Source organism: Echinops telfairi, unplaced genomic scaffold, assembly GCF_000313985.2.
Source record: "Echinops telfairi isolate 266 unplaced genomic scaffold, ASM31398v2 ScPeMD7_7;HRSCAF=31, whole genome shotgun sequence".
Classification (NCBI taxonomy): Eukaryota; Metazoa; Chordata; class Mammalia; order Afrosoricida; family Tenrecidae; genus Echinops; species Echinops telfairi.
In genome coordinates this window covers 17,306,118-17,316,843 of record NW_022103904.1, presented here as the reverse complement: position 1 = coordinate 17,316,843, position 10,726 = coordinate 17,306,118, and the positions used below count along the sequence as shown (strand labels likewise).

Genomic DNA, 10,726 nt, shown 5'->3' with positions numbered 1-10,726 from the left:
TCATATTTCTCCCTACAAGTCTGTTTGAATGGTTCAGAAAGCAAACAGTTTCCTCTCTCATTTTTTTGTTTTTAATCAGAGTATTTGATAGCTTGAGAAAAAGGAAAAGAGCAGACAAAGTAATGGACAACACAACTTCGCCCATTAATTAGTCAGCTAGTCAAGATGCGTGTGTGTGTTTAAAAAAAAAAAAAAGACCTGTCCTCATTCTTTTCGAGTCACAATCAAGAAAACATTTTTGAGGCTTCTTTTGTGAAATTCAAGGAATTCATTTAAATTTTTTGAATAATCTATAATCTCAGATGCAGTCATAGGGATACACCTTGAACTTGAGAAAAAATTCTTAGAGCAGTCTAGTACAATTCTATAAGTACTACAGCAGTACAAAACAAATAACTTCTATGTATTGCTGATACTGCATTGAGTTAGTTAAAATAAATAAAAACATTGAACATTAGGAAATCTTGGTTCTTACTTACCACGAATTGCTTGCCTCATTTAAACCGCTTTAGCACTTTGGGCTTCAGGGGTCCTTCTGCAAGAGAAGCGGGCTGTGATGATGGTCCTTCCAGTTCTACTATAAGGCTGGCATTGTGTGAGCCCCTCCTTACATTATAATCCTTTATTTTTTCCTTTCTACCTCTAGGTATTATATTCACAAATTCTTTCACCAACAAGAATTCCCCGCCAGAGTCTCTGAAACTGCCGCCTCATGTCACATATACAATTCGAACCAGTATCTTATACAGCATGAGAACAGATATGGTGAAAAATCCATTTTGGAAGTTCCATCCACAGACTCTACCAGCTGGCGGGTTCAAATACAACTACATCTTTGTCCCGTTGCAAGACATGATTGAGCGAGCCATCATCTCAGTGCAGACAGGGTGGGATGCTCTAGAACCAGCAACCCAGGCACAGGCAATCCCGTACCCCTGCCACACCAGTGACTTGTGAGTACTTGGGGCTAGAGCGGAGTTTTCTTGAAATTTCCGCTTGCAGTGGGAAGGGATTTTGCACTTGCAAAAGTAAAGAGAGTTTGGGGGTTTTCTGTAGTCATCCACTAAAACTCTGGTTGCACAGTGATTTAAGCATTGGGCTGCTAAATGCAAGGTTGGCAGTTCAAACCTACCAGACATTCGATGAGAAGAAGATGAAGCTGCTCCCATAGTGATTTATAGCATTGGGAATTGTGTGGGGAATTTTTACGGTGTCTTACCTGGTTACTTTGAGTCTGAATCAAGTCCATGGCAGTGGGTTTGGTCTTTTGGTTTGGGAGTCATTCAGCGGAATATTCACCATAAAACAAAAATCAGTTCCTTCTTTTTGTTCTGTGAGATTCATTATTTTACATACGGAAGAGTCACTATTTTGTATTCATGGAGGAAGAGTAATAGGGGAACGTTACTTCTTTGGTTTAAATCTTTAAGAACTAAACACTGCGTTTCAATTTTGTGCTGTGTGCTGGGCAGAGATGGGATGGATTCCACAGAAACCTTGTAGAGGTAAAGTAAGTAGCGAATATTACGTGTTACGTCGTGTGATTCGACTGAGGGTGTCTGTAGGTTTAGACTGAAGTTAAAGTTCAGGTAAAGGCTGGGGCATCTGGGAGCACTGACCTGAAGAAAGCATTCTGACCAGAGAAGGCACAGGGAGGACAGGTGAGTCGGGGGTGTTTGCTAATTGGAGGAAGAGGTCCGCTGGCGTTGCTTGGTGAGTGTTGGAGAGGAAGACAGGATGCGCTTGCACATCTGGGTAGGCTTAGATGGGGCAAGTCCTTGAAATCCCATGGAAGCGTTGACCTGGGCAGTTGTGATTGAGTCCTCCTGTCTTTTGTTTCTTCATGGCCACGAACATCGTGGCGCACACTGTTCTTTCGTGTCTGACAAAGGCCGAGGGGGTTCGCAGACCCGTGGTACTGACGATGATGGTACCGCTTTATTGTTTTCTCTCTAAGGCACAGTAAAATGCAAGTGTCTGCAAATGGTGTGTTAAGGAGACAGTCCTGAGTCATCTATTAGGAGGATGTGACAATTATCCTGCAGTGAAATATTGCCGATAACAGCCCTGATTGATATACTGGGCCATTGTGCAGATCTGGACTGCCGCACAGATGATTAAAAGTCATGTCAAATAAATGAAGATGCATAGATCTTGATATCTTGTGTTTTCTGCCTATTTATAAAAATGCAAATATTTTTGATGAGGAAGATGGTGCTATTACAGAAAGAAGTTTCTTTCTGTGCGAGGCTGGTGACCTAACTGGTAACCTTGGAATATTACAATGCAGTGGAGACCAAAAAAAGGGTCAGGAATAAAGAAGTCAAAGTGTCATTTTCATTCACTTTGTAATTCTTGAGTAACCCTAGTAATGTCCTTTTATACAAAGTGAACATTTTTCGCCCTTCCTCCCAAATACTGTTTTGGATTTTGATATTTTTAACCAGTGATTATCTGCTCTAAATGCATTTTTCTTAGAGCTGGTATTTACAAAGGCCAGCAAACTGTTCTCGACAATGTATCATTTAAAAAGATCTTATGTGAGGAGGCAATCAATGTGGATTAGCCTCTGCTCCCGAGTCCCCTCTGACTGTAGACTGAGATGGGAACGGTCTTGCTATCATGCAGAGTGCATTGGGGAAGTGGACTATTGTAGGTGAAGGTAAGTGAACAGTTAACAGCTTATCATTTGATCCTGTCTTTTAGGATTTTCTGCTTTCTTTTTGGTTGTGTTTTTTCTCTGCTTCATTTTGTTATTTTTGGGGGGGGTGGGGGGTTGGTATGTTTTTCTGAATATGAGCTCCAGGACAGGTGAATCATAGAGAGAAACACTGGATTAATGGTTTCTTGAGGATATGACGGGAAGTTGGAGGGAAAAGAGGAGCTAATAGCAACGAGTACAAGAAAGAAGAAAATGTTCTAAAATGGATTCTGGTGATGATGGTATATCTTTTCTCAAAATGATCGAACTATTGAATTGTATGATATAAGAACTGTATGGCAATTAAGCTGTTAAAATACTTTATAACTAACGTCAGTATCTAGGCATTGTGGGAAAAAATTGCTTGCTTTAAATACATGGATAAATCAGCTTTTTATGATGCTATTGGTCTAGTTCATCATTGATGGGTCATTTTCTTGTAGTGCAGTGGCTTGTGTGTTGCTGTGTAAGTTAAACTTATTTTTCAGAGATGAATTTTAAGCTTAAAAAGTTATTATTTCCTTATTATAAGATAAATTCCAATTAAGGTACTTTGGATAGCATTTTAAAAAAAGCTATTTGTCTTAGTTAGGTAGTGATGTTCTAAAGAACACAAAGAAGAGAAATGTAGTTTCTTGTAATTTAAAGAAGACTGAGTAGAACTGTCCCCTGGTGGTTTCCAAGATTGCAACTCTTTATGAGAGTAGTCTTGTCCCATTCCTTTTCCATTCGGATCATTTATGAGGCTAAAAATCTGTATTCCTATCACCAACTAAAGAGAAGAGCTCCCTCTCTGAGAGGATTATTGTGTCTTTGCTTCTTCTTCTTGCTTTTCCTTTGCGTATTGGTGCTTGGAAATGCTGTTTTCATTACCACCTATTGTGTTGCGCGCCATCTGTTAGTCAACAGAATGAAACATTGCCTGGGTCGTTATTATCCTCGTGATTGTTGATACATTTGAGATCATTGTGGCAACTATGTGTGATCCATCTTACTGATGGGTTATCATGTTTTCATTTGACTCTCTTTGAAATATACATATTTTCCTAGTGACTGGTCTTTCCCATGCAAAGTGTGTGAATCAAAGTCATGCCATTCTTGATGTTAAGAAACATCCTAGTTTTGTTTCTTGTAAGATTGATCTGTTTATTCTTTTAGCAGTCCATATCCAATGTTCCTTGCCAGCACTGCAGTTCTAATAAGATCATTTTCTTATCTTCCTTTTTCATTTCTCTTTTCCATATTGCCTTCCTTTCTTTCTCCTCGTGCAGATGAAGGAATTGACAAGCTCAGGACTTGAGTGGGAGGAGCCTTAATCATGTCAATGACATCCACGCATCTGAAAACTTTTGAGGACGCTTTGTTCAGCAGATTTTCCCAGTGCAGTACATCGTTTGTTTCCTGGACTGCTGCATCCATAGCATTATTGATTCTAGTAGACTGGCTTTGTTTGCAATTTCAACTTTTCTTCATTTATTATAATGTTGTTTATAAGGCCACTGTGGGGGTTTTAGTGTCTTCCTGTTCTATCTTGTATGATGTTAAAATGATGACCTCTGCTGTTTTCCTTTTTATTCACCATCATCTACTTTCTTTTCTTGACATATCTATTTGTTAATATGTCATCACCTGTACTTTTATTTTAAACTTTTCTGAAGAATTTTTCCAGATATTTCTATTCAATGTACCATATAAGTTTTCATATAGATGAAATTAGTTATATGTATGAAATATAAACATACATTCTTTTTACCTTGCAATCTCTACCATAAATTCCATATTCTAACATTTCTGCTTTACAATATTTTATAGAGGTAATGGACTTATTAGTTGGTGGCAAAAGCAAATATTTACAGCTTTTATCTCCTCTTTTTGTAAAGCATTCTTCACTTCATTTACTAATAATTGTATGTCTTTTAATCACCTTTCCTTCTTGCCAGAACTTGCAATATTTTTCTTATTCATGTTGCATGCATTGAACCTTACTGATCAGTTATTTGTAAGAGGATTTGTTGGTGGAGGCCAGATGAGGTAAGAACTATACAGATCGAAGGATTTCCCTTCCTTTGCTACAGAGACAGAATGCTTTCTGTAAATATGTGGATTCTTCACATAGCCCTCCCTTTGTTTTTCCTTGAAACAGAGTAAGGGTTCGGAGAGGCTTCTGATCCCCCAGCAGGATTCAAATGATGTTCCTAGCCTTCAAGAAGTATATTTTTTGATGGCACCTTTTGAGATCTTCAGATGATAACTATCTTTCTTGCTACTGTAATCACGTACCTTCTTATGTAACTCATGGGTGAAAACCACAAACCAAGTCAATCCTGACTGCCATGGAGTCTATGATGACCCCATATGTGTCGGAGGAGAACTGTGCCCCATCGGGCTGTCGGTTGCTTTGATCTTTCAGAAGAAAAAAATCCAGGCTTTCTTTTGCCATGTCTTTGAGTACGAAGCAATATTTCTGCCAGTGGCCAAGCACTTCACTGTTGGCACCTGGAGACTCCAACTCCTTCGTACGTAAATCATGTTGATAGCTTTTTCAAAGACTTGGAAGTCTCTCCTGAACATTTACCAACATCAGAAAATATCCTTTTCTTTCCTTTTACTGATATTGATTGGTTCCCATGAGATAATAAGGAACATCCTGAAATATGTAGTCATGTGTTATACTTTCTCACATCCAACGTCTTATTTTATGGATTCTACAAATATTTTCAATCAGATAGGTGCATACACTTTAGGAATCCTTGCAGGCCTGGATTAGTTTCCTCAAAAGTTTCAAAGTTGGGTTTATCCAAATATAAGTTTAGACATGACTTTTTTGTTATACTCAAGGGGTGCAGAGAACACCTCAGACACACAGTCCCTGAACTCTGACCCCAGGTGACTTCTGCAGCCATGGCTTAAAATTGAGCCTTAGATGATTTTGGTTCATGATATTAATTTGCTGTTTGGTAAGACTTAAATTATTCCGTGACTGGAGTTCAGTAACCATATCTTCCAATACCGTTAAGTAACGAATATTTCTATTTTCATGAACAAATAGACGTTTCAGCTTCCCCACCTCTGGGAGAAACTAGCCTTGCTGTTGTTGTTAGGTGCCATTGGGCCAGTTCTGATCCCCAGCAACCCAATATATGCATACTTAGCAGCACAAAACACTGCGCAGTCCTGTGCGAGCCTCCCACCATTGTTCCTGTGCTTGATCTAGCGTTGCTGCCCCTGTGTCCATCCATCTCCTCGAGGGCCGTCCCCCTTTTCCCGGTCTGGCATTTTGCCAAGCATCACATCCTTCACTAGGGACTGGTTTCTCTTGACATGTCCAAAGCATGTATGACGAAGTCTGGCTATTCTTGCCTGTAAAGAGCTCTCTGGTGCTGGAGATGAATATTGAAAGTACCATGGACTGCCAAAATTATTTTTAAAATTCTAGTCTCCTGACAGGGTTCCCAATATCAACTCCAATGTCTACATCACATTTAGGGTTGTTCTTGGGGGTGGTGTGTGTTTAAATGAACACACAGCTGATCATGTCAGTCATCTCTCTGATTTCTTCTACCTTTGAAAGTTCTATCTGCTTTATCTTTGAATAAATTACTAATTACCCCATCACACAAAGTCCTTCCACAATCTGACTCCTTGCTAACCCTCTGATCCATCTCTTATTTAGCCTGTAAGGTCCAGGGCCACTCCTGAAAATGCCATTACTGTCTTAGGTCTTTACACTTTCTTTTTCTGTAGGAAGTGGTCACCTTTCTAATATCTACATGATTCATTTATTCATTCATCCTGTTTTATGCACCAATATTTCTGTCATAGATATTTCAGCTAACCTCTCTTTTATCCCTATCTCTGAATATACTTCACTTTTCTACCTAGCTGTTATCATCTCCTGACATTGTATTATATATCTATTTTCCTTATATTGTTTAATTGACTTATATGTTGCTGCTCCCTTTCCCCAGTACTAGAAGGTGGAATCCTTTTACCTTTGGACCATTCCTAGATTACCTTTTCTTCAATATGGCTTTTACTTTTGGCGGCCCCAAACTAAACCAAACCAAATCAAACCAGACTAGACCAGACCAGACCAGACGAAAGCAAAGCAAAGCAAGCCAAACCAAACCCACTGCCATTAAGTCAATTTTGTTTCTTAGAAACCCTAAGGGACATTGCTCTTTTGGGTTTCTGAGGCTGTAAATCTTTACAGGATTAGAAAATCTCATCTTTCCCCCTTTGGAGGGAGGGGTTGGTGAGCTTGAACGGCTGGCCTTGAAGTCAGTTAGTGGCTGAATGCATAACTCATTACGCCGGCAGGTATTATTTTTTAAAGCACTTTGTTCTTTGCAAGAAATTGCTCAGTAGCATGTGCAAGTGTAGTATTTGTCATGAGTATGACTGTGAATCACATCACTTTACTTGCTTTGGGATGCTGACTGAAATCATGTGCTTTCAGATTCTTGAACAACGTTGGCTTCTTCTTTCCACTGATAATGATGCTAACCTGGGTGGTTTCTGTGGCCAGCATGGTTCGAAAGCTGGCTTATGAGCGGGAGATACAGATTGAAGAGGTAAGTACCCTTAAACTTAGCTGGTCTTGAAAATGAAGAGCAGTAGTTTGGGAATTTGGATATCAATCATTTCTCTTTACTTACTGTTTTGTTTTTCCCTGTTCTCTGCTAGGGTTTTGGCTCTATCTGAGCTCCTGTCTCAGGGAAAAAAATATTTTGCTTTATAGGATTGTTGATATTTTATTTTATTTTGTATTGTTGCTGAGGATATACAGAGTAAAATCATCAAGTTTCTGTATTTACAATTCAGTGATACTGATTACATGTTTAAGGTTCTCACCTCCTTTCCTGAGTTGTTCCTCCCACATTGAGATAAAATCACTACCCCTTCAGTTTCCTATATAATTTTTCATGTTACTGTTGTCAAGTTGATTCCACATATACAGATTTTTTAAGAAGCATAATCTCAAGGCAGACATATTTTCTTACTTAACCTAAATTATTATTTAGTTCTTGAAAACATCAGGGATATTTTTGGTTTAAGCTTTAAAGATTACCTTCGGGCAATAGTTATGGGTTTTTCCAGCCTCCATTATTTCAGGAAACTTTGATTCCATGAGAATTTGAAATTCTGTTCTGCATCTCTCCCACGTCAGTCAGGATTTTTCTTTGAATTTGGCAAAAATATGTTAGGAGGCAATTGTTCATGGAGGTACTTAGCCACACACCCCATGCTCTCCTTCTAGCCGACCTTCCTCCTCCTCCTGGTGCTCCAGGCAAATAGAGACGGATAGTTATGCCTTGAGTGGCTGCTTGTAAGCTTTCACAGTCACAGGAAATACACCAAGAATCAGGAGCTAGAACAGAAACATTATATAAGACAGAAGGCCAATTCATTGTATGTCTCACCAAACAAGACCTGAAATCTCCAAGACAAGGCACCGGCTCCTCTATGGTTCTACTTAAACAGTCTCAGCAGTTAATGGTGGTGGTTGTTATAAATATAGCTATTTATTTTATAAATATAGCTATTGCACACATTTTCCCAATTCAACTTTTTATAGATGTACAGCTTATTGACAGAACTTACTTTAATCTGTTATGCAAACCTGTCCCTAATGCAGTTTTTATAGCATCATAAGTCAAACCTTAGTATTTCATAGGTAATACTCTTTTCTCATCCCTCCCATTCATGGTAGAACATGAATAAACACTGCTTTCTACAATGCTGCCCTTTCTCGTCTTTTTATGAGGTCCCTGGTGCGGATGGCACAGGACCTGATAGTGTTTCCTTCTTTTGTCCCTCGCGCTACTGTGAATCAGAGCAGGTTCACTGGCTACTAATCACAATAACCGTCTCAGTTCTCTCTACGTGAATGGGCAAACATGCAATGGTCCCTAGTGGATTGCCTAGTCAGCTACATGCTGGTTTCCCTTTCCAGGGACGGGTGTTCTCTCTGCTGTGAGCCGATCTCTCTTTGCAGCACCACTGCTGAGTTAACGTTGGATTGCCCTTCTCTCAACAGTACATGAGGATGGTGGGAGTGCATCCGACGACCCATTTCCTGGCCTGGTTCCTGGAGAATATGGCCATGCTGGCTCTTGGCAGTGTTGCCTTGGCAGTCATTCTGAAAACAAGTGGCATTTTTGTGCACAGCAATGCTTTTATTATTTTTCTCTTTCTTTTGGATTTTGGGGTGTCCCTTGTCATGCTGAGTTACTTCTTGAGCGCATTTTTCAGCCAAGCAAGCACTGCCGCCCTTTGCACCAGTCTAGTGTACATGATCAGCTTTTTGCCGTATATAGTTCTGCTGGTTCTACATAACCAACTAAGTTTCGTCATTCAGACATTTCTGGTAAGTGAATTGTTTTTTAAATATAAAAATTGGAGACAAAAACGGCATGCACCCAGCAAAATCAAGCCTCAGTTGTCTAACCTATCATGTTCAGATCTGCCTGGTCTTCCTGATAAACTGCTTTTCTTCATTCTAACCACAGTTACAAATTTTGCAGTTACTATGCACTAAAATTTTAGTAGTTTCGCTGGATGGAAGACCATTAAGAATGGACTCTGTTCCTGTATCATACAGTCTGTACTCTCAGTTCATCAGGAAACAGCAGCATACAGAAGGAAGCACATGGCTTTAGTTTGTGGTTTGTTTCACATATGGAAATAAATCAATTTTTAAAGCTCTTTTACAAGTAAACAGTGAGCATTTTCTTGAAGCATCATGAATTACATCACATCACATTAAGAAGAAATATCTCTCCATTACAATGGCCAAAGTTGTTCATCCATTTGAAATGTAGCCTTTTAAAAATGTTAGAATATGTTCATGTCTTTATTTAAAAATACAGGGAAGACAGAAATGTATCTTCTCTATTCTTCTATAGCTCAGGCATGACAGCACAGTGCCTGGCACAGAGGCAGAATGCAGTTAACCTGGGAAGGCTGAAGGCGTTACTGATAAAATGGTCTATTATACAGAACGTGTGGCAAATCTGTAACACCTGCATTTGTTCGATGTTTTCCTTCTCCAGCAAGTCTGGCCAATTCTTTAAATCAAATCTGTTGGGAGATGTGATTCTATCAGAGAAATTGAGGAGGTGTGAGGATTCAGATTTACAGAATCAGGATGTAAGGGCTGTTAGGGGTTAGGTAGAGATCTTTAGAAGTCAGTCAGTCTAGTATAGCAACCATAGTGACCTTAACATGACATTCACTGATTGGGTAGATGCTTTTCCTGTACAATTAGGACCATTCAGTTCATGATTTCGGTGAATATGAAATTGTTTTTCTTCAACTTCAATAAACCATGCAATCCCCCCTGATTTTGACTAGCTAGATGCTTATATATACATGACTATATAAGGAAGAGGTGGTTATGTTCAATCAACATTTTGTCCATTGATAAGTGTTAATCAGTTCTGATTAGCAGGTGTCACATCTGTGATATTTAATCGTCAATAATTCTGTGTTTATGATAATTAGCTATTTTCAGATTAATTTAAAATCAAACAACCCCATCTGTTTGAGGCCTATTAGTGCCAGTCTCCCCATATACAATTTGAAAAAGTGTCATTGAAATTTCTAATCTGAATTTCAATTGTTGCTATATTTATTTTTTACTTCAATTCTTATGCTGACGTGCTCAAAGTTTGATTTATTTTATTTACATATGCTTCTATTTCCTAGAAGATAAAAAAAACAACAGTGGTATATTATAGGTATATATATACACACATACCAGTGGTATATTATATACCATAATTATACAACAATTATGGTATACTATAAAAGTAAGATGATTTTTTTCAGTGAGTTTTTCTTCCTGACAGTAAAAACAAAAGAAAGATATAGTTTCTTTCTACTGTAAACCAGTGTATCTAGTGCATCTGCTTTCCTGCAGTGTATGCTAGGGCACTTAATAATAAAAAATAATAAATTGCTCTGTTCCATTTTCCACTGTTTTGTGTTACACATTTCGGTACACAGTGTGTTGGATTTATG

At 38.7% G+C, this 10,726-nt stretch overlaps 1 protein-coding gene across 1 annotated transcript in view; it reads left to right on the top strand.

Annotated features, from left to right (window-relative positions):
• Positions 1-10,726, top strand: part of ABCA13 (ATP binding cassette subfamily A member 13) — a 457,705-nt gene that overhangs the window by 156,033 nt on the left and 290,946 nt on the right. Inside the window, exons 25-27 of the mRNA XM_045286290.1 lie at positions 647-953; positions 7,161-7,275; positions 8,742-9,071. Coding sequence (XP_045142225.1) covers positions 647-953; positions 7,161-7,275; positions 8,742-9,071 — 752 coding nt within the window. The remainder of the gene's footprint in view (positions 1-646; positions 954-7,160; positions 7,276-8,741; positions 9,072-10,726) is intronic.